The sequence below is a fragment of the Monodelphis domestica genome, chromosome 7 (assembly GCF_027887165.1).
Source record: "Monodelphis domestica isolate mMonDom1 chromosome 7, mMonDom1.pri, whole genome shotgun sequence".
Lineage (NCBI taxonomy): Eukaryota > Metazoa > Chordata > Mammalia > Didelphimorphia > Didelphidae > Monodelphis > Monodelphis domestica.
In genome coordinates, this window is record NC_077233.1 from 228456458 (window position 1) to 228481301 (window position 24844).

General features: G+C 36.4%; 2 protein-coding genes across 2 annotated transcripts in view; both read left to right on the plus strand.

The window, feature by feature from the left end:
• The window catches only part of ANKRD61 (ankyrin repeat domain 61), a 42953-nt gene extending 37272 nt beyond the window's left edge, over window positions 1–5681 (plus strand). Inside the window, exon 3 of the mRNA XM_056804360.1 lies at window positions 5363–5681. Within this exon, the coding sequence (XP_056660338.1) occupies window positions 5363–5372 (10 nt within the window). The 3' untranslated portion in view covers window positions 5373–5681. The remainder of the gene's footprint in view (window positions 1–5362) is intronic.
• Window positions 5682–18055: 12374 nt separating this feature from the next.
• The window catches only part of USP42 (ubiquitin specific peptidase 42), a 114849-nt gene continuing 108060 nt past the window's right edge, over window positions 18056–24844 (plus strand). The window contains exon 1 of the mRNA XM_056804351.1: window positions 18056–19622. The gene's annotated coding sequence lies outside the window, so the exon portion shown is untranslated. The remainder of the gene's footprint in view (window positions 19623–24844) is intronic.

Below are 24844 nucleotides of genomic sequence, written 5' to 3' on the forward strand. Positions count from 1 at the left end.
TGATTTTTTTTAAACATTATTTTATTTGGTCATTTCCAAACATTATTCATTAGAAACAAAGATCATTTTCTTTTCCTCCCCCCCCATCTCTCCCATAGACAACATGTGATTTCACTGGGTATCACATGTGTCCCTGATTCGAACCCATTTCCATTGTTGTTGATATTTGCATTAGAGTGTTCATTTAGAGTCTCTCCTCAGTCATATCCCCTTAATCCCTGTAGTCAAGCAGTTGCTTTTTATCGGTGTTTTTACTCCCAGTTTATCCTCTGCTTGTGGATAGTGTTTTTTAGATCCTTGCAGATTGTTCAGTGACATTGCATTGACACTAATGGAGAAGTCCATTACCTTCGATTGTACCACAGTGTATCAGTCTCTGTGTATAATGTTTTCCTGGTTCTGCTCCTTTCGCTCTGCATCACTTCCTGGAGGTTGTTCCAGTCTCCATGGAATTCCTCCACTTTATTATTCCTTTGAGCACAATAGTATTCCATCACCAACATATACCACAATTTGTTCAGCCATTCCCCAATTAAAGAGCATCCCCTCATTTTCCAATTTTTGGCCACCACAAAGAGTGTACCTATGAATATTCTTGTACAAGTCTTTTTCCTTATTATCTCTTTGGGGTACAAACCCAGCAGTGCTATGGCTGGATCAAAGGGCAGACAGTCTTTTATCGCCCTTTGGGCATAGTTCCAAATTGCCCTCCAGAATGGTTGGATCAATTCACAACTCCACCAGCAATGCATTAATGTCCCTACTTTGTCACATCCCCTCCAGCATTCATATTTCCATAGCTGTCATGTTAGCCAATCTGCTAGGTGTGAGGTGATACCTCAGAGTTGTTTTGATTTGCATCTCTCTGATTATAAGAGATGTAGAGCACTTTTTCTTGTGCTTATTAATAGTTTTGATTTCTTTGGCTGAGAACTGCCTGTTCATGTCCCTTGCCCATTTATCAATTGGAGAATAGCTTGATTTTTTGTACAATTGACTTAGCTCTTTGTAAAATGATTGTTGATTTTTAATGATTCTTAAATCTGATTATATTTAAAGACCACAGTTTGTTAAAAGGTCCAATAATTAATGGACACTTGCTGAGTTGTTTGATCCTACAAAAAAAGGTGCTATGAATTTATGATAGATGGGACCTTTCTTTCTGTCTTTTAACTTGGTGGGGGTGCCTCCCTGAGAGATCTCTGGATCAAAAAATATGGACATTTTTTGCCACATTTTCCAAACTGCTTTCCAGAACAGTTGAGCCAATTCACTCATAGCTACCTAGACTTGTTTTTATTTGCATTTCCCTTCTTATCTGTTAGGGATTTCATATGCTTTCTCCTTTGGAGTTCTAGAGCAGACCTTTCATTTCATCAGTATAAGGAACTCCCTGTGAGGAAATTCTCCTCTACCAATGCAGATCTGTACCTTATCTATATAACTTGCATTCTTTAGAGCACCCAGAGGTTAAATGACTTAACTGGTATCATGAAGTCAACATACCAGAAACAGGACTTGAATCTGAATCTTCTCAGTTCTAAGGACAGTTTTCTATCTACTACAATATGCTGCCTCTGCTAGAACATGTGTTTTGTATGGTTTATGTTTTAAATAACTTTTATTATCTTTTTTTATATCACCTCTATTTCCAAGTGTATCTCTTTCCCTCTCCCAAAAAAATCTCATAACAAAGAATTAAGAGAAAACAATTCAATAAAACTAAGCAATATGTCAAAAAAGTTTTATCTGTTCCCATATATAGTTCTCCACTCCTGCAAAAAAACAAAAAGGAGGGGATAGAACCAAAATGGAGAACATACAAGGACCAGCCTGATATCTATCAAATTACCCTTCAAACAGCTTTGATATAACCCCTCAAAATGAATTCTGGAGCAACAAAACCCATGAAAACTACTGCTCCAGATTCTGAATCTGGTCCCAAGCCAACTTCAAAACCCTGAGATCCTGCTTAAGACAACCGCAACACCCTTTGAAGTTCCAGGTGAAACAATTTTTTAGCCCTAACCAACTTAGAAGGTCAATATGAAATGTGTGTGGTGCCAGAGCAGGAGTAGAGTGCAGACCAGCACACAAAAGCAGGCTGTACCTCCCCAAGCCAACACAGAACTTGGCAGTAGTTGAGTCAATGTAAAATCTTCCAGAACTCTCAACCACAGATGATAAGGGGGTCTGACAACTGCTCAGAAGATTACAGGGGTCCCTTTGGTGGCTCTGGATGCAGGATTCTATTGCATTGCCTATGTGTAGATTTAGGCCACAGCCCCAAGGAAGCAAGAAACCCTCGTCACAATTCCAACGCAGAAAAGAATGCTTGTGGTCATTCACTGACCTGACCACAGGCCAAGAGAGTATTAAACATACCTCTCCTTAGATCATTTCTCCTTAGAAAAACTGAAATCTTATATTTTCCAGGAGTTACCTCTGAAGGTTGCTACACAAAGAACCTGAAGATTGAGACAATGCCTCTTTCACCAGAGGAACAGAGCCAAACTTTAACACTAGTTAAAGTTAAAGACAAGAAAAAGGCTGGAAATGAGCAAACAAACAAAAAAAAATAAGAAACTCAACATAGAAAATTACTTTTGTCACAGGGAAGACCAAAACACAAACTCAGTGGAAGACAGCAAAGCCAATACTGCTGCATCCAAAGCTTGAAAGGAAAATATGAATTGGTCCCAAGCCCAAGAAGAATTTCTGGAAGAGAAATTAAGGGAGAGAGAGAGAGAGAGAGAGAGAGAGAGAGAGAGAGAGAGAGAGAGAGAGAGAGAGACACGGGGGGGGGGGGGAATTTTGAAAAAGAAATGAGAGTGATATAAGAAAATCATGAAAAAAAGAGTCAAGAACTTGGTAAAGGAAGCACAGGAAAAGAAGACACAGTAATATCTTAAAAAACAGAATGGGCCAATTAACATAAAAATACACTGAGGAGAAGTCCTTAAAAAGTAGTATTAGCCAAATGTAAAAAAGGTATACAAAAATTCACTGACAAGAAGAAATCCTAAAAAGGCAGTGTTGGCCACATGGGAAAAGATATATGAAAATTCATTGAGGAAAAGAATTTCTTAAAAACTAAAATTGAAAGGGAGTAGAGCCAAAAGAGTAGAGTAGAAACATGGAAAGCTGGAACTGCAGTGAGAATCCTGTCAAATCAAATTCAAATAATGCCTCAAAATGATATTGAAGGAACAGAACCAACAAGGGGACAGAGTGAAGAAACTCTCCAACAAAAAACAAATTGGAAGGTAGGTAGAGAGGGTCTATTTCACTTGGGTGAACGGGAAGTACAGCTGAAAGCAAAGCCTTTGACTAAGGAGTATAAGCTGCCCAACCCCTAACTACTGCTCCCAAATCAACTTCAGAACCCTGAGACCCTGCTTAAGACAACAGCAAAATACCCTATCTACACAGCTATCCCTTGAAGTTCCAGGCCACAGCACAAGACTCCAGTGAGGCCTAAAACTGTAGCACAAAGCCTAAGGAGAGGCCCTAATCTTGTCACACGGCAATTGACAGTGCATAAGGCTGGGGTAAGCCTAGAGTGAGGCTCTAAGCCTCTGCCCAACCCTGCAGTGAAGACCTGAACCCCAAAGGAACCCCAACACAAGGCAGTCTAAGGATAGGCCCAGAGCCCTTTCCAAGCCTGCAGTGAAGCCCCAAGCCCAGGGCAAGTCAGTCTACAGTGCACCTGACCTGTGTAAGCCCAGACTAAGATCCAGAGCCTCTGCTTGAACTTGAGGTGAGGCCCTGAGCCAAAGTACAAGGTAGCTCACAGTGCTCTGAGCCCTGTAAGTCATTGGCAGTCTCTAGATGAGACTAAATCAGCAGTGGTAGATGGCTTTCAGTTCCCACCCCATAATCCATCATGTCAACTTGGAAGAACTGACACTTGCAGAAACCTAGAACTAGATCTGAGGATAGCAACAAAGAAAAACTAAAATTTAAGAGAGTGCCCCTTCTACCCTGAGAAAAGAGCTCATCATTTTAAAAAATTTCATTTTTGTTATCATGTAAAACATACCTCCATGTAAAGAGCACATCTTTAAGATAAAAGTAAAAGTTAGAGGGGGAAAAAAGCTGGGAAAATGAGCAAACAGTTAAAAAAAAAACTAGCCATAAAAAATTATTGTGGAGACACAGAAGAGAAAGACATAGAGTTAGAAGGTGACAGTGAAATCAAAACAGTTACTCATAAAACTTCAAAGAAAAAAGGGAATCGCTCTCAGGCTCTGGAAGAGCCTGGGTCTTGATCAATGACACATGTAAAACCTAGTGGGATTGCGCATCAGCTATGGGAGGGGATTGGCGGGAAGGGAGAGAAAGAACATGAATCTTGTAACCATGGAAAAGTATTCTAAATTAACTAATTAAATAAAATTTAAAAGCAAATAAATAAATAAATAAAAGGGGGGGGAGAGCTCAAAAAGGAATTGAAAAATCAAATAATAGACGCAGAAGAAAAATGGGAAATAGAAATGAAAATAATGGGGTGAAAAAGCTTAAAAATTAGAATTAACCAAATGGAAAATGAGACACAAAAATCCAATGAAAAGAGTTTCTTAAGGAGTAGAATTGACTGGAAAAGGAGGCTCAAAAGTTCATAGAAGATAATCATTCTTTAAAAATTAGAATTAGACAAATAGAAACTAATGACCTATGAGACATCAAGAAATAATAAAACAAAATTCAAAGAATGAAAAAAATAGAAAATATGAAATGGCTCATTGAAAAAACAACTGATCTAGAAAATAGATCCAAGAGAGAGAATCTAAGAATTATTGGACTATGTGAAAGTCACAATAAAAAAAAAACCTAGATATTATATTACAAGAAATTATCAAAGAAAACTGTTTAAAAGAATCCACCTATATCTCCTGAAATAAATCCCTAAATGACACCTCCCAGGGATAGTGTACCCAAATTCAAGAGCTCCTGAGCTAAGAAGAAAATACTGCAAACAGCTAGTAAAAAAAAACAATTTGGATATCATGGAGCCACAGGCAGGATTACACAAGTCTTAGCAGGTTCTACATTAAAGGATCAGAAGAATTGGAATATGATATTCTGGAAGACAAAGGAACTATTTTTACAACCAAGAATCACCTACCCAGCAAAAATAAATATATTCTTTGGGGGGAGGAAATGGTCATTTAATAAAATAGATTTCTGATGAAAAGACCAGAATTAAGCAGAAAATTTGGTAACCAAATACAAGACTCAAGAGAAGCAATAAAAGGGAAATAATAAAGAGGAAATTTTATAGGATTCCATAAGATTGAACTGTTTATATTCCTACATGGAAAGTTAATATTTGTTACTTTCAATTTTTTTTTACCATTAGAAGATTTTGAAGGAATATACATAGACAAAGGGTGAAGGAGTAACCTGTTTAGGATCACATGATATGCAAAAAAAAATTCAAGAGGAAAAAAGAGGATTGCACTGAAAGAAAAGAAGAAGAAAAGAGGTAAAATGAGGTAAATTATATCACCTAAAGGTGTGCAAAAAATATTATAGTGGAGGAGAGGATGAGGGTGGTGATGAGCAATGCTTAAACCTTACCCTCATTCAAATTGATTCAGAGAAGGAGTAATAACCATACTCATAGGGGCATAGAATCCTATCTTACCCTATAGAAGTAGGAGATGAATAATATAGGGATGGGGTGGGAAAGGGAGAAATATAAGGGATGGAAAATTGGGGGTGGGTGATAAAAAGCAGTATACATGTGAGGAAGGGCAGAGTGAAAGGAGGTGGGGGGACAAAAGAGGAAAATAAAATGACAGGGAATATGCAGATGGTAATCATAACTGTGAATGTGAATGGGATGAACTCACCCATAAAACAGAAGCAAATAGAGTGGATTTAAAACAAGAATCCTATGATATGTTGTTTATAAGAAACACATTTGAGTCAGAGAAGCACACACATAGTAAAGGTAAGGGGATGGAACAGAATCTATTGTGCTTCAGCTGAAGTTAATAAAAGCAGGAATAGCAATCATGATCTCAGACAAAGCTACAACAAAAATAGATCTAATGAAAAGAGATAAGGAAGGAAATTACATCTTGTTAAAAGGTACAATAGAAAATGAAGTAATGTCAGTACTAAACATAAACCAAATGATATAGTCTCCAACTTTTTAAGAGAAATTAAATAAACTTCAAGAGGAACTAGACAGTAAAACTATTCTAGTGGGGACCGACTCAGAACTAGATAAATCTAGCCAAAAAAATAAACAAGAAAGAAATAGGTAAATAAAGGAAATTTTAGAAAAGTTAGATTTAATAGATTGCTGGGGAAAATTGAATGGGAATTTAAAAAAAGGAATATATCTTCTTTTCAGCAGCACATGGCACATACACCAAAAAAATGACCATGTACTAGGACATAAAAACTTCACAAACAAATATAGAAAAGCAGAAATAATTCCTCCTTTTCAGATAAAGATGCAATAAAAATTATAATCAATAAGGGTCAATGGAATGGCAAATTAAAAATTAATTGGAAACTAAATAATCTAATTCTAAAAAAGGATAGATCAAAGAACAAGTTATAGAAACAATAATTTCATTTAAGGAGAATGACAATGAGGAGACAACATAATCTCAATTTATGAGATATAGCCATAGCAGTATTTAGGAGAAAATGTGTGTCTCTGAATTTTATATCAATAGAATAGAGAAAAATCAGATAAATAAATTGGGCATGCAACTAAAAAAACTAGAATAAGAACAAATTAAAAATTCCCAATTGAAGACTAAATTGAAAATCCTAACTATCAAAGGATAAATTAATAAAATTTAAAGTAAGAGAACTATTGAACTAATTGATAAGATTAGGAGTGGGTTTTAGGAAAAATAAAATAGAGCATTGATTAATTTGATTTAAAAAAGAAAGAACATCAAATTACCAGTATCAAAAACGAAAGGGGTGAATTCACAACCAATGAAGAGGAAATTAAAGCAATCACTAGGAGCTATTTTGCCTAATTACATAATAATGAATCTGCCAATCTAAGTGAAATCAATATTTACAAAAATATAAATTGCCCAGATTAACAAAAGAGGAAATAGAATACTTAAGTAATCCCATCTCAGAAAAAGAAATTGAACAAGCTGTCAAAGAACTCTCTAAGAAAAAATCCTCAAGGCCAAATGGATTCACAATTGAATTTTATCAAACAATTAAAGAACAATTAATCCTAATACTATTTAACCTATTAAGCAAAATGGGCAAAAGAGTCTTACCAAATTCTTTTTATGACACAAATATGGTACTAATACACTAAGCCAGGAAGACCAAAAACAGGGAAAGACCAATTTTTTTAATTAATATAAATAAAATACTAGCAAAGAGAGCATAGCAAAATATCACAAGGATTATTTACTATGCCCATGTGGAATTTATACCAGGAATGGAAGACTGGTTTAATATTAGGAAAACTATCAGTATAATTGGCCATATCAATAACAAAACTAACAGAAATCACAAGATTATCTCAATAGATTCAGAAAAGCCTTCTACAAAATACAACACCCATTCTTATTAAAAACACTAGGAAGGGGGGCAGCTGGGTAGCTCAGTGGATTGAGAGCCAGGCCTAGAGACGGGAGGTCCTAGGTTCAAATCTGGCCTCAGATTCCCAGCTGTGTGACCCTGGCTAGGTCACTTAAACCCCATTGCCTAGCCCTTACCACTCTTCTGCCTTGGAACCAATGCACAGTATTGATTCCAAGATGGAAGGTAAGGGTTTAAAAAAAAAACACTAGAAAGCATAGGAATAAAAGGGCCTTTCCTTAAAAAGAAAAGTAGTATTCATATTAAAACCAAGTATCATCTGCAACGGGGAAAGGACGGAAGCTTTCTCAATAAGATCGGGGTTGAAGCAAGGATGCCCATTATCATCACTATTATTTAATATTGTATTAAAAATGCTAGCTTAGCAATAAGAAAAGAAAAAGAAATTGAAGGAGTTAAAAAATAGGCAATGAGGAAATTAAACTATCACTCTTTGCAAATGATATGATGGTATACTTAGAGAATCTTACATAATCAACTAAAAACCTAAATCAACTAAAAAATGTTGGAATAATAACAAGCATAGTTACTGGATAAAAAATAAATGCACACAAATCATCAGCATTTCTATATATTACCAACAAAGTTCAGCAACAAGAGAAAGAAAGAAGAATTCCATTTAAAATAAATTTAGACAATATAAAATACTTGGGTATCTACTTGCTAAGACAAACACAAGAATTATATTAACACAATTACAAAACACTTTTCACACAAAGTCAGATTTAAATAACTGGAAAAACATGAATTGCTCATAATAAAAATTATGGTACTACCTAAATTAATTTATTTATTCAGTGCCATACCAGTCAAACTACCAAAAAATTTTTTGTAGAACTAGAAAAATAATAACAAAATTCAACTGTAATAGCAAAAGGTCAAGAATATCAAGAGAACTAATGAAAAAAAAATGTGAAGGACGGTGGCTTACCAGTACCAGAGCTCACACTGTACTATAAAGCAATAATCATCAAAACAATTTGTTACTGGCTAAGAAATAGAATGGTGGATTAGATTAGACATAAATGATGTTATCAATCTGGTGTTTGATAAACCTAAAGATCCCAGCTTTTAGGATAGGAACTCACTATTTAAGAAAAACTGCTAAGAAATCTGGAAAACGGTATGGCAGAAACTAAGTATTAACCAATATCTCACACTAATATACCAAGGTAAGGTCAAAATAGGAGAAGGGAAGAATTTATGACCAAACAAGATAGGGAACATCACAAGATGTAAAATGATTTATTTTGCCTATAGTAAATTTAAAAGTTTTTTTTTTTTTTACAAACCAAACTAATATAACCAAGATTAAAAGGGAAGCAACAAACTCTGGGGAAATTTTGTAACAAATTTTTCTGTTATAGATTTCATTTCTCAAATAAATAAAGATCTAAGTCAAATTTTTATTTAAAAGAATACAAGCCATTTCCCAATTGACAAATAAATGATCAAAGGATATGAACAAGCAGTTTTCAGATGAAGAAATCAAAGCTTTCAATAAACTTATGAAGAAATGGTCTAAGTCATTCTTGATTAGGTGAAGTGCAAATTAAAATAACTCTGAGGCACCACCTCACACCTATCTGATTGGTTAATATGATAGTAAAGGGAAATAATAAGTGTTGGAGAAGATATAGCAAAATTGAGACATTAATGCATTGTCAGTGTCATTGTGAACTGATCCAACCATTCTGGAGGACAATTTGGAACTATGCTCAAAGGGCTATAAAAAGTACATACCCTTTGATCCAACAATACCACTACTAGGTCTATATCCCAAAGAGATAAAAGGTGTTGGAGGGATGGACCTACTTATACAAAAATATTTATAGCAGGTCTTTTTGTGGTGGCAAAGAATTGGAAATTGAGGGGATGCCCATCAATTGGGGAATGGCTGAACAAATTGTGGCTTTTGATGGTGATGAAATACTATTGTGCTACAAGAACAGGATGATTTCAGAAAGAGCTGAAAAGACCTACATGAACTGATGCAGAGTGAAATAGGCAGACCCAAGATAGCATCACACACAGTAACAGCAATATTGTGGAATGATCAACTATGAAAAATTTAGCTACTCTCACAGCAATACGACGATTCAGGACAATTCTGAAGGACTTATGACAAGGAATGTTAGCCACCTCCAGAGAAAGAACTGTTGGAGTCAGAATGCAGAAGTATACTATTTTACACTTTAGTTTAGTTGAGTCTTTATTTGGGGGTCTGGGTTTTATATGAATATATTCTTACAAAAATGAACAATATGGAAATGTTTTGTATGATAATACATATATAAACAAGATCAAATTGCTCATCATCTCCAGAAAGGGGGAGGGAAGGAAGAGAGTGAGATCATTTGGATCATATAACTTTAAAAAACTTACATGGAAAATTGTTATTGCAGGCAACTGACAAAATAAAATGTCTTTACAAAAATAATAAACTGGCAAACAGATAAAAATAAAGTAAAATATAATGGAATATTAAATTAACTTAAACAAATCTCCCCTCCCTCCCAGCAATAAAAGTAGAATTGGCCAAATGGAAAAGGAGATACAAGAGCTCACTGAAGAAAATAATTTCTTTTTTTTTTTACTTTTTAAACATTATTTTATTTGGTTTTTTTTATTTGGTTATTTACAAATATTATTCATTGGAAACAATGATCATTATCTTTTCCTCCCCCCGCCCAACTCCCACCACTTCTCCCATAGCTGGAGCACAATTCCACTGGGTTTCACATGTGTTCTTGGTTCGAACCCATTTCCATGTTGTTGGTATTTGCACTAGAGTGTTCATTTAGAGTCTCTCCTCAATCATTTCCTCTCAGCCCCTATAGTCAAGCGGTTGCTTTTCATCGGTGTTTTTACTCCCAGTTTATCCTCTGCTTGTGGATAGTGTTTTTTAGATCCCTGCAGATTGTTCAGGGACATTGCATTGTCCCTAGTGGAGGAGTCCATTTACCTTCGATTGTACCACAGTGTATCAGTCTCTGTGTACAATGTTCTCCTGGTTCTGCTCCTCTCACTCTGCATCACTTCCTGGAGGTTGTTTCAGTCTCCATGGAATTCCTCCACTTTATTATTCCTTTGAGCACAATAGTATTCCATCACTAACATATACCACAATTTGTTCAGCCATTCCCCAATTGAAGGGCATCCCCTCATTTTCCAATTTTTGGCCATCACAAAGAGCATAGCTATAAATATTCTTGTACAAGTCTTTTTCCTTATTATCTCTTTGGGGTACAAACCCAGCAGGGCTATGGCTGGATCAAAGGGCAGACAGTTTTTTATCGCCCTTTGGGCATAGTTCCAAATTGCCCTCCAGAATGGTTGGATCAATTCACAACTCCACCAGCAATGAATTAGTATCCCCATTTTGCCACATCCCCATCAGCATTCATTACTTTCCATAGCTGTCATGTTAGCCAATCTGCTAGGTGTGAGGTGATACCTCAGAGTTGTTTTGATTTGCATCTCTCTGATTATAAGAGATGTAGAGCACTTTTTCATGTGCTTATTAATAGTTTTGATTTCTTTGGCTGAGAACTGCCTGTTCATGTCCCTTGCCCATTTATCAATTGGAGAATGGCTTGATTTTTTGTACAATTGATTTAGCTCTTTGTAAATTTGAGTAATTAAACCTTTGTCAGAGGTTTTTATGAAGATTGCTTCCCAATTTGTTGCTTTCCTTCTGATTTTAGTTATATTGGTTTTGTTTGTACAAAAGCTTTTTAATTTGATGTAGTCGAAATTATTTATTTTACATTTTGTGACTCTTTCTATGTCTTGCTTGGTTTTAAAGTCTTTCCCTTCCCAAAGGTCTGACATGTATACTATTCTGTGTTTACCTAATTTACTTATATTTTCCTTCTTTATGTTCATGTCAGTCACCCATTCTGAATTTATCTTGGTGTAGGGTGTGAGGTGTTGATCTAATCCTAATCTCTCCCACACTGTCTTCCAGTTTTCCCAGCAGTTTTTATCGAATAGTGGATTTTTGACCAAAAAGCTGAGATCTTTGGGTTTATCATATATTGTCTTGCTGAAGTCACTTGCCCCAAGTCTATTCCACTGATCCTCCTTTCTGTCTCTTAGCCAGTACCAAATTGTTTTGATGACTGCTGCTTTGTAATATAGTTTGAGATCTGGGACTGCAAGGCCACCTTCCTTTGTATTTTTTTTTCATTATTTCCCTGGATATCCTTGATCCTTTGTTATTCCAAATGAACTTTGTTATGGTTTTTTCTAAATCAGTAAAGAAGTTTTTTGGAAGTTCTTTGGGTATGGCACTAAATAGATAGATAAGTTTGGGTAGGGTGGTCATTTTTACTATATTGGCTCGTCCTACCCATGAGCAGTTAATGTTTTTCCAATTGCTCAAGTCTAGTTTTAGTTGTGTGGAGAGTGTTTTGTAGTTGTGTTCATATAGTTCCTGTGTTTGTCTCGGGAGGTAGATTCCTAGGTATTTTATTTTGTCTAAGGTGATTTTGAATGGGATTTCGCTGCTGAACTATGTTGGAGATGTATAGAAATGCTGATGACTTATGCGGGTTTATTTTGTATCCTGCAACTTTGCTAAAGTTTTTGATTATTCCAATTAGCTTTTTGGTTGAATCTCTAGGATTCTTTAAGTAGACCATCATGTCATCTGCAAAGAGCAATAGCTTAGTCTCCTCCTTGCCTATTTTGATGCATTCAATTTCTTTTTCTTCTCTAATTGCTACTGCTAGCATTTCTAGTACAATGTCAAATAGTAGAGGTGATAATGGGCATCCTTGTTTCACTCCTGATCTTATTGGGAATGCATTTAGTTTATCCCCATTGTAGATGATATTGGCTGATGGTTTTAGATATATACTGTTTATTATTTTTAGGAATGACCCTCCTATTCCTATACTTTCTAGTGTTTTCAATAGGAATGGATGTTGTATTTTATCAAAGGATTTTTCTGCATCTATTGAAATAATCATGTGATTCTTATTGATATGGTTGATTATGTGGATAGTTTTCCTAATATTGAACCACCCCTGCATCCCTGGTATAAATCCTACTTGATCATGGTGGATGACCCTTCTGATCACTTGATGATGGAGTCTTTTTGCTAGTATCCTATTTAAGATTTTTACATCTATATTCATTAGGGAGATTGGTCTATAATTTTCTTTCTCTGTTTTTGATCTGCCTGGTTTTGGAATCAGTACCGTGTTTGTGTCATAAAAGGAGTTTGGTAGAATTCCCTCTTTGCTTATTATGTCAAATAGTTTGTATAGTATTGGGATTAACTGTTCTCTGAATGTTTGATAGAATTCACTGGTGAATTCGTTGGGCCCTGAGGATTTTTTCTTAGGGAGTTCTTTGATGGCCTGTTGGATTTCATTTTCTGATATGGGGTTATTTAAGAATTCTATTTCTTCTTCTGTTAGTCTAGGCAGTTTTTATTTTTGTATATATTCATCCATATCACCTAGATTGCTGTATTTATTGCCATATAATTGGGCAAAGTAATTTTTAATGATTGCCTTGATTTCCTCTTCATTGGAGGTGATGTCCCCTTTTTATTCTTTGATGCTATTAATTTGCTTTTCTTCTTTCCTTTTTTTAATTAGATTGACCAGTACTTTGTCTATTTTGTTTGTTTTTTCAAAGTACCAGCTTCTAGTCTTATTTATTAAATCAATAGTTCTATCACTTTCTATTTAATTAATTTCTCCCTTAATTTTTAGGATTTCTAGTTTGGTTTTCTGCTGGGGGTTTTTAATTTGTTCGCTTTTTTTTTTTGTTCAAGTTTTTTTATTTGCATTTCCAATTGATTGATTTCTGCTCTCCCTAGTTTGTTAATATATGCACTCAGGGATATAAATTTACCTCTGATTACTGCTTTGGCTGCATCCCCAAAGGTTTGAAAGGATGTCTCACCATTGTCATTTTCCTCGATGAAATTATTAATTGTTTCTATGATTTCTTCTCTAACTAAACGATTTTGGAGTATCATATTGTTTAGTTTCCAATTAGTTTTTGATTTGGTTTTCCATGTACCATTAATGATCGTTATTTTTATTGCCTTTTGGTCTGAAAAGGCTGCATTTATTATTTCTGCTTTTCTGCATTTGTGTGCCATGTTTCTGTGACCTAATGTATGGTCAATCTTTGTGAATGTGCCATGTGGTGCTGAGAAGAAGGTGTATTCCTTTTTATCCCTATTTACTTTTCTCCATATGCCTATTAATTCTAATTTTTCTAAGATTTCATTTACTTCTTTTACCTCTTTCTTATTTATTTTTTTATTTGATTTATCTAAATTTGATAATGGTTGGTTCAAGTCTCCCACTAATATGGTTTTACTGTGTATTTCTTCCTTCAATTCTCCTAGTTTCTCCATTAGAAATTTGGGTGCTATATTATTTGGTGCATACATGTTGATTAGTGATATTTCCTCATTATCTAAAGTCCCTTTTAACAAAATATAATTACCTTCCCTGTCCCTTTTAATCAGGTCTATTTTTGCTTTGGCTTTATCAGATATCATGATTGCCACTCCTGCCTTCTTTCTGTCAGTTGAGACCCAGAAGGTCTTACTCCATCCTTTAATTCTGACCTTGTGGGTGTCTACCCACCTAATATGTGTTTCTTGGAGACAACATATGGTAGGGTTTTGGATTCTAATCCATTCTTCTATTCATCTACGTTTTATGGGGTGAGTTCATCCCATTCACGTTCAACGTTATGACTGTCACTTGTGGACTCCCTGGCATTTTGATATCCTTCCCTAATTCTAACCTTTCTTCTTCAGCTCTACCTTTTAGTCCAGTGATTTACTTTAAATCAGTCCCCCTTGTATTTCCCTTTCTACCCTCCTCCCTTCTTATTCCCTCCCTTATTTTCCCCTGTAGTCTTTTTAAAATTCCCCCCCACCCTCTCCCTCCCTTGTACTGCTTCCCTCCCCACCAGTCTGTTTTTTACCCTTCTACTCCCCTATAGGGCGCAAATCTATTCTCTTCCCCAATGGATTGGATTGTTCTTCCCTCTTTGGGTCAGTTTCAAAGTACGTAAGAGTTGAGTATTTCCTATTTCCAACCTCTTTACCCTTCCAGTGTATCGATGTTCTCCCCCCTCCCGCCATGAGCTTCTTTGTGACATATAAATTTACCCCCGTTTGTTTCTTTTCCCATTTCTTTTAGTCATAACCTCTTTTCTTTTTTAGCTTTAGTCATGTATATATATATACATACACATGTATATGTATTTATGCATGCATATATCTATATACCTATTTATGTCTTGTCCTTTCATCCTATACAGTTTGTCACTGTTCCCTCTCAGTGTAGTTCTTCTAGCTGCTTAGGTGATAGCAACAGTTTTTAAGAGTTGCCAATGACCTCTTTTCTTATAGGGATACATATCATTTTAACTTATTGAGTCTCTTAAAAAAATTGTTGTTGTTGTTGTTGTTTTTCCCCTCTTTTTTAATTACCTTTTGATGATTATCTTGAGTTTCTGTGGTTGGACTTCAAATTTTCTGTTCAGGTCTGGTCTTTTATTTATGAATGCTTGGAACTCTTCTGTTGTGTTAAATGACCATACTTTCCCCTGTAAGAATATAGTCAGTTTTGATGGGTATTTTATTCTTGGCTGTAGGCCTAGTTCCCTTGCTTTCCAGAATATCGTATTCCATGCCTTTTGGTCCTTCAGTGTGGATGCAGACAGATCCTGTGTTATCCTCACCGTGTTTCCATAGTATCTGAATGGCTTCTTCTTGGCAGCTTGTAATACCTGTTCTTTCATCTGATTGTTTTTGAATTTGGCTATAACATTTCTTGGTGTTGTCAGTTGAGGATTAAATACAGGGGATGATCTGGATTCTTTCAATCTCCACTTTCCCCTCTTGTTCTAGGATCTCGGGACAGTTTTCCTGGATAATTTCCTCTAGTATTATGTCCATGCTTTTTCTTTTGTCTTGGTCTTCTGGTAGTCCAATTATTCTTAAATTGTCTCTTCTTGAACGATTTTCTAAATCGTCTGTTTTGTGAATGAGATGCTTCACATTTTCCTCAATTTTTTTCATTCTTTTTGTTTTGTTTTATAGTATCCTGCTGCCTTGTGAGGTCACTTGATTCTAGTTGTTTTACTCTGGTTCTTAAAGATTGGATTTCATCTCTGGCTTTTTGGTCATCTTTTTCCTTCTGGTCTGATTTTCTTTGAAGATCGTCTTTCATCCTCTTTATCTCGTCTTTCATCTCCTTTGCCTCATCTTTCATCTCCTTTGCCTCATTTTCCAGCTGGATGATTTTGGCTTTCAGGACACTATTTTCTTGTTTTAGTTCAAGTGCCTCTGTTTCCAGATGACTTATCTTAATTTTTAAGTTCTTTTCCCAATTGTCTTCAGCCTCTCTTAGTTGTGTTTTGAGTTCTTCCACAGCCTGTATCCAATTCGCTGGGGTTTCTGGTTTATCGTTTGCTGATCTCTCCCCCTCTGTTCCATTTGGTGAGTAGTAGCTGTCTATTGTAGTTTCTTTCTTCTGTTTCTGTTGTTTGTTCAAATTCACCCCTTCTTTCCTCCCTGTATTTGTCTGTGCTCTTGTTCCTCTCATTTTTTTGTTTTTTTGGGGACTTCTATCAGTCTCCCCTCTTGGAGCTTTAACAGAGGATCTCTTGGTGTAATCTCTGGGGGAGGGTTGTTGGGGGTTTGAGCTTTCCTGTCCTCTGGAAGCTTTTGATTGGCTTAAAGTCCAGCAGTCAATGAGGATGGATGGGGAGCCTGGGCTTCCCTGTGTTCTGGAGACTTTTGATGGGATTGAGTTCAGCTTAGTTGGGCTGGGTTTACTCTGAGTTTTAAACTTCCTGGACGGCTAGAGCAGATATGGAGGAACTCCAAAGCTCTGGCCAGACTGCCAGGTCTATGCTCCTTCTAGGCTGCCATCTTGACTTCGCCTCTAGGTTTCTGTTTTTTCAGAAGACCCTGCTCTCTAAGGGGGGAAGGGTTGTGGCTTGCCTGGGCTCTGAGGGCTCCTGATGGGATTAGATTCATCTGGTTTGGGCCGAATGAGCCCTGATGCAAAATACCTCCTCCTCCTCCACAATCTGTGTTGAATGCCTGGAGACTGGCCCAGGTTGTTTTTAAGGCAAGCCCTTCACTGGTCCTGAAGTTTTTGTTCTTTCAGAAGCTCTGAGGGCTCCTGATGGGATTAGGTTCAGGTGGTATGGGCTGAATGATCCCCAAGCCAAAAAAAGGAAGCCCCCACCACCAAAAAAAAGCAGCAACCTCCTCCTCCACAGTCTGTGTTGAATGCCCGGAAACTGGTCCGGGTTACTTTCAAGGTAAGCTCTTCGGAGCAACCCCTTTGCCAGCCCTGAGTTTTCTGTCCTTTCAGTAGCTCTGAGGGCTCCTGATGGGATTGGGTTCAGCTGGTGCCCTAAAGCTGGGACCTCCCTTGAGACTCAGATGGAAGGACCCAGTCAGGGGGCTACCGGCTTCCCCCTTCTCTCTATTTTTTCCTGCCGTCTGTGTTGGGCGCCCCAGAGACTGGCTCAGGTTGCTTTCAAGGTGAGTCCTCAGAGCCCTGAGGTTCCCGCTGCTGCCATGGGCTCAGCACTCTGGGTTGGGGGGGATGGGTCCTGGGACCTTCTTTCTGTCTAACCCTTACATCCGAGTGATCTAGGGCTCTGGCTTTTGGGCTGCGTTACCTTTTAATCCAAGTCCAGGAGGAGGTTTCCCCACGTCTATCCTGTTGTTCAGCTTGAATTTCGGTGGCCTAGGAGCACTCTGTTTGCAATCGGTAAGGAAGGGTTTCCGAGGTCTTAACTTTCTCTGCTTCTACGCCGCCATCTTGACCGGAAGTCTAGACTATTTTCCTCACTTTTTAAAAAATTAGATGAGCTAAAAGTTATTGGTTTTCTTATTCTTTTCAAAGGTCCAGCTTTTAGTTTTGCCATTTCTATGGTATTTTTGTTTTTCATTTCATTTATTTTCCTTTCATTTTTAATATTTCTTCTTGTGTGCTTATTTTGCATTTCTTTGTTTCTTTTTAAAATTGTATACTCAGTTCATTAATCCTTTCCTTTTTTATTTTAAGTATGTTTTTAGAATTTCAGACTTGACACATAGCCTAGGCAGGGGACCAGAAGTTTATTATAATACCCTTAAGTAAAACAATCAACTGCTTCTTGGATCTCTCCAAAAAAGGGAGTAGAAAAGTACTCATTTTAGAAAGTTAATCAGGTTTAAGATAGCTAGTTATTTCCTTTGCTGGAAAAACTGCTTAAAATATAAACATATGCAAAGACTTAAACACAAAGAGAAAATACATACATATATATATATATATATATATATATATATATATATATATATATATATATATATATATATATATATATGCAAATACTATTATACTTTCCTGGAAGGTTGACCTAAAACATTGATATACGAAGCACTTAATGGAACTGTTGAATAGACATTTCATCTAGACCTTGGCACTGAACAAATCCCTCAAAGTCCCTATTTTCTGACATGCAATGTTGGGATCCACCTTATCCCTGTGTAGTCTCTTCTACGAAGTACTGTAGTACCTGAAGGAAGCACCTACCATAGTTTAGTCTTTACTGATGAAGGAATCCAGGAACTCAAATCCTGAAGCAGCCTGAAAAGTCCATCTCCCCTCATAACTTTTTGTCACCTATTGCAAGGATAATAAAGATAAAACAGCAGAGGCAGCCTAGGTCTAGGGCTCAAGCTCATTCAGACACAAACTGCTCCCTAGCTGTTCTATTCAGGCAATCTTGTTCCTCAGGAAGGTAGAAAGGGCAATATCCCTCCCCATCCCTGACTCCCAGTACATGATGTCCTAGAAAGAGTTCCACACACATGTTCAAGAGAAAGGAAGGAAGAGTGAGAGCCAGAGGGTAAAGACATTACTTTTAGGGTCTACTAATTGACTTGATAGCTGATCTATTTGATAATAGGGTGGGGCTTCGAATGAGAGGACAGAAAGGGTAAAGGTAGCATAAAGAACCCAACCCAGAAAGCTCTAGTTGCCCATGTTTCACAGGGCCCACCAGAAGAAGCCAGGGTAAAAATGTCACCTGCAGGAACCTAGCTTCAACAATAGTACATGTGGCACTGGAAACCCTGATCTAAGCACAGCCCATTGGGTATCCTCTAGCCAAAGCTGATCAGTGAGGCTCCCCTGATTGTACCCACTTCACTCTATATGGATATGTTGTCCATTCTCTCTCTATCCTTCCATAGAATATAAAATCCTTGTGGACAGGAACTCTTACTTCTGTCTTTGAATCTCCCATGCTTAGTGAAGGACTTGTTCAAAAAACTGCTCAGTGTTTTTAATCATGCCAAGTTCCACCCTGAAACAAAGCCCTACTTTTTCTCACAGTTACTGCCTGAACACCCACAAGACACCTTAGAAACTTTCAGTTAGAGAGTTAAGGGAACTTTATAGATCATGGGAAGACTGGGTTTTTTCTTTTGTGGAAGTATCTCCTTCAGCTGACAGATAATTCTATTAAAACAAAAATTAAAATTAAATGGTTATATATAAAAATTCATACAACATAGAGAAGTACCTTGGCTAGTTTAGTTTTGGCCCAAGAATCAAGCTTTTCCATACCCAATGCCAAATGTGAAGTCATGATTATGAACCAATTTTAACAGGACTGATCAAAATGTTTTCAAATGTGACCCATGGAGTTGTCATTCCCTCAAAAAGTCCCCAAAAGTTCCTTTAAGTAACCCATTCAGAATTTTTAATACAATACTGGACATTTTGTAGGTACTCAGGCAATAATTGTCAGTTAAAAGGATGATGAGAGAAAGATCATGCTAAAGTGATTTTGTCTCATCTTAGAGCAGTGATGAAACTTCGACCAAGAATGTTCAGAGGTTCTGCTGATGCTGACATGGTAACCAGAGGGAGTTTATGATGTCAGCAGAATCATATCTGAGTTCTTGGTGGATTATTATCTACTACTTGGTGTAGACTAGACCAAAAAAGACTCATCAGGTGAGCATTTTTACTCATATCATTATCTTTGTTTTGGACTATTTCCAAATAAAATACTAATTTATCCATGAGGAAATGACTAAAATAGCCCCTCAAAAAACAACCTGATAACCCCTTAATTCTTCCAAGTAGGACTATGTGAAGCAGAAATCCCCTGAGGGTACTGACAACTAGAATTGATTCTCTTGTTTCCCCAATCCCATACTTCTACAGCCCACTCCCTAAATGAGCTAGACTCATTTAGATATTAAAAGGACTCATGCTCAAACCAGATTGTCTTCTGTCAGACAGAAGGTGGACCGCTTGGCTATTTCTTCTTGATTTTGGTCCTATACATTTTAAGAATTATTGTATTTCTACTTCTATACCCAAGAAAGTTTCCATTTAAGTTACCCTTCTGTTCATAATGAAGAATAACAAATATGTTGTGGGGTGGTTGGAGGGAGGAAGTGGTGACCAATCCATCAGAGCCTTGGACAAATTTGGACTAAAAATTGAGCTCTATTTAGATAGAGTTCAAAAACTATGATCTTGGAATTCTGTCATCTATGTTTTGGCTCTTCCCCTTTATCTAGTACAACACAGGTACGGTTAAAATATTTATGGTGGATGAGAACTCCAGAAATGGGAGAATAGGAGACTATAAGCTGACATACCTGTTATTCCAAATCTTGCATCCCCATCTAGTTACTGAAGTGTTCTTTTCTGAAGGAAAATGACAAATCTGTTGACCATTTCTAAAACATTTCCACCAATCATAGACACTGATAGTGTTTTTTTCTTGGAAGCAGATAGGAAGACCCAACCTACAATCAAGTGGATTAAGCATTTTATTTTCCCAGCTGTGAGAAGTGATAGTTTATTGGGCAACTCAATTGACCAGGGTCTGCTCTTCCCTCGCTTTCCCCATGCTATATTGCTATTTATAATTTTGTAAATAAAACAGATGTCTTGATGAAAAGTCGTGTGTAAATCAGATTTGTAAATCAAATTCTCTTTTCTCATTGATTTACATTATTCAATTCCATCCAATTCAACAAGCAGCTATTAAGCACTTCCTATGTACCAGGAACTTACTAGACTCTGTGGATACAAAGGTAAAAATAAAACAGTCCCTATCCTCAGGACACTTACATTCAATAAATATAAATGTCAGCACAGCATTTCAGTCTAGGTCTCTTGACTCCAAGTCTAGACCTCTACTATATCTAGAGTTCATATGAAGCAATTCCATTTCAGGGCTTTCTAGCATGAGTACCTGCTATTCTTTACTTGTATGTGTATTTGCATGTTCACCCAGTAAAGTCCATTTTCATTGCCTATGGGGAGGGGTATTACTTGCTACAAGGGAAAGCCGGTGTAGCACCCTGAGCTATTAGTTTCAATCTCACTGGCTTCCTGAATGGACAGTTGCAAGCCTTAGTAGAACTAGTGGATAACTCACTTCTTACCCAGAGAGGTGATAAATTTAAAATGCAAAGAGAAACTGTTTTCAAGCATAGCCAGTATGGGAATTTATTTTCCTATGCATATTCATGATGAAAACTTGCTTCCCTTCTTTCTTCCTTCCTTCCTACCTTCCTTCCTTCCTTCCTTCCTTCCTTCCTTCCTTCCTTCCTTCCTTCCTTCCTTCCTTCCTTCCTTCCTTCCTTCCTTCCTTCCCTCTCCTCTTCCCTTTCTCTTCCCTTTCTTCCCCTTTTTTTCAGTTCAATAGAGGGGTTAGGTGCAAAAACATATCATGTAACATAAATAACATTTTTTTAAAGAATCTTAATGTGGGAAAAATTGTTCTGATAAGTTTATCTTTGTTTTGGATTGGATTTCAACTATTCATTCTTCTTAACACTTCATTTTTATCTTTCTCTACCTTCTTGCCAAGAACATATTAATGAGTTGTTAATAAATATAAGTATCATGCCCAGGGAACTTCAATTTAAAAGAATACTTTTATAATTTCCTGGAGACTATTTTAATAGGTATACTCGTATTCTAATTGGTCTCTTTGGATTTTCTTGAAAAATGAGAATGTGCATATGCTTAATTCTATGGTTATTTTTTAGTTCTATCTCATTTGATAGAAGTGACATAGCAGATAAGAGTTGGAGATCCTAACCTTGGACCAAATCTTGATCTTAACATTTATTAGCCATGTGACTCTGGGCAAGTCATTTTGCTTCCTTTGAGCCCTGGATTCCTCATTTGTACAGTTGTATTAATATGGCCTGTACTACATACTTTAAAGAGTTGTTCTGTGAAGGATGGTTCGTAATATAATGTGCTTTATAAATGTAAGTTATTATTTAATTAAGCATTTTAATGAATTGTTTTTATGTGTCAATTTATGGATTTTAAAAAACAAATACAAAGAAAAAGTAAATTAAAGGAATTCCAAAATAAAGTTTTAAAATTCTCTGAGAAAATAAAATTTATTTGTTAAAGAATATATTTAGGGGGGCAGCTGGTTGGCTCAGTGGATTGAGAGTCAGGCCCATAAATGGGAGGTATTAGGTTCAAATCTGGTCTCAGACACTTCCCAGCTGTGTGATCCTGGGCAAGTCACTTGACCCTCATTGTCTACCCCTTACCACTCTTCTGCCTTGGAACCAATACATAGTATTGATTCCAAGACAGAAGGTAAGGGTTTAAAAAAAAAAGAATATATTTGGTCAATCTGATGTTTTTATTCCAAATTTATAGTGATACTAGTCATTCAATCAATAAACACTTATAAAGCACCTACTATGTTTCAGAAACTACACTAAGTGATGGTACCCCTTACATACCATTGCACTGGTGTTTACAAAGTGTTTTCCTCTGTAAATAGAACACTTAGTGAAAAGACTATAACACATAGAAAACACCGGACAGAAACCTAATTACCCTACGTAGTTCTCAGAATATTTAATTTTCCTAACTGTTGCCATGATGATGTAGTAGAAAGAGCATTGCAATGAGAATCAGAGGAACAGGGTTCCAGCCTCAACTCTGCTAACTAGCTTAGCCCTGAGCAAATTATTTAATTTCATTGGGTCTTAGTTTCCTTCTCTGTAAAATAAGAAAATTAGTCCAGATGATCAATCTCTAAGGGTATAGAATTCTATGATTCTCTCCTCAAAAACCTTCAATATCCCTATGGCCCAAGGGAAAAGTCCAAACTCCTCAGTCTAACTGAGAAGTCCAGACCCTTCATAATTGACCCTAGCTAACCTTGGCAGCCATACCTTTTCACAGCTCTCTTCCATGAACCATAAGTTCCTGCCAAAATTATCTGTTGTCTACAGTTACTATTCATTGTGCTTTTACTCATGGCATTCTTTATTTCTCTTCATCTTTTGAAATGGACATTTTTCAAAGCTTAGTTCAAGTTTTACCTTTTTTATGAAAAGTTCAGAGATCAGTCCAGCCCACAGTATTCTACACTTCCTGAACTCACGTCATTGCACAAATCATTTATTTGGCAATTAAATTATATACTATCTTGTGGCATCTCAAATATAGCCATTATATTGTTATTTAATTTAAAATTTACCTCCACTAAATAAAGCCTAGCTTTCTTAATATTTTCACCCATTAAGTATAAACCCTGGAAGGTTACTAAGCTGGCAAAGCTTTGAATAGAGCTCCAGTAATGAAATGTGTTTGCCATCTCACCAACAAAATAAATAAATCTGGGGATTCTCCTTTTTTCCGTATCAGCTTCCAGTTAATAGATTTTTCAGTCACAGCTACTCTTGAAGATAATAGTTACAGAGAAGATGCAATCTGCATTTTTACAGGGAGTAACATTACTTATAAAATTATAGATTCCTAGAGTATTAAAGTATTGTTATTTAGTTTTATTTTTAAGGTTTTTTATTGTTAGTCCATGTGTAAACTATGTCCCATAGTCATTCAGTCAATAAGCATTGTTAAGAACCTACTGTGCTAAGCACATTCAAATATGGAGGACAGCCTTTGCCTTCTACTATACTTAGTTCATAGTCAGGGACTGTTTTGGGGGAGCCTCCTGACATGAATATCTGCTGTTGTTATATGTTTATTCATGTTCACCTAGCAAAGTATACCTTGTACAGTATCCTTCTAATCACACCATCTGTAGCAGCTGTGCCAAATTGAGAGTTCCTTAAGGGCAGTGTTTAATACAGAGGAAAATACACTAAATATGGAACCAGAGGACCAGTCTCTGCCATTTATTACTTTAACTATTGGAAAGTCACTTAACTTAATCCCACAGCCTAAAGTTAAGAGGGAATTCAGCCCAGAACAACTACAAGGCTCATTTTCCTCTTTATATTGAATAACTACTCTATTATACTAAGCAACTATATTTATTGTTTTGTAGTGTAGTTTGAAATCTGGTATTGCTAGGCCCCTTTCTTTTCTACTTTTTAAAAAAATTACATTTCATGAACTTTTTCATTTTTTATTCTTCCAGATGAATTTCATTATCTTTCCTAAATCCATAAATTAATCCTTTAGTCATATGATTGGTATGAACAAGTAAGTTAAATTACTCAGTATTATAACTTTTATTATATTGGCTCAGCCTACTCATCCATATTTCTCTGAATTACTCTTATTTAATTATGTCTCTATTTCCATTAATACTTCTTGATAGTTGTATTCATAGAATTCCTGTTTTTGTCTTGGTAGATTCCCAGATACATTTTTGATGACATTTTATAGTTCTTCCTTCCTTTTTTTTTAAACCTTAACTTCTGTGTTGGAATTAATATTATGTATTGGTTCCAAGGCAGAAGAGTGGTAAGGGCTAGGCAATGAGGGTCAAGTGACTTGCCCAGTGGGGTCACACAACTGGGAAGTGTCTGAGGCTAAATTTGAAAGTAGGACCTCCCATCGCTAAGCCTGGCTCTCCATCCACTGAGCCACTCCAATGCCCCTTGTAGCTATTTCTAAAATGTCTTCCTACTGGGTTTTGTTGGTAATATAAGGGGGGAAATGATGATTTATATGGGTTTATTTTGTATCTTGCAACTTTGATGAAATTATTGTGTCCATTTAATTTTTAGCTGACTTTCCAAAGTCAACTAAGTAAACCATCATATAATCTGCAAGAAGTGAAAATTCTTTCTTTTCTGCATATTTTTATTCCCTTGTTTTCTTGTCTTATTGCTATAGTTACCCATTTCTAGCACAATATCAAATAACAGTGGTGATAATGGATACCCTTGCTTTATTCTTGATCTATTCAGAAAGTTTAT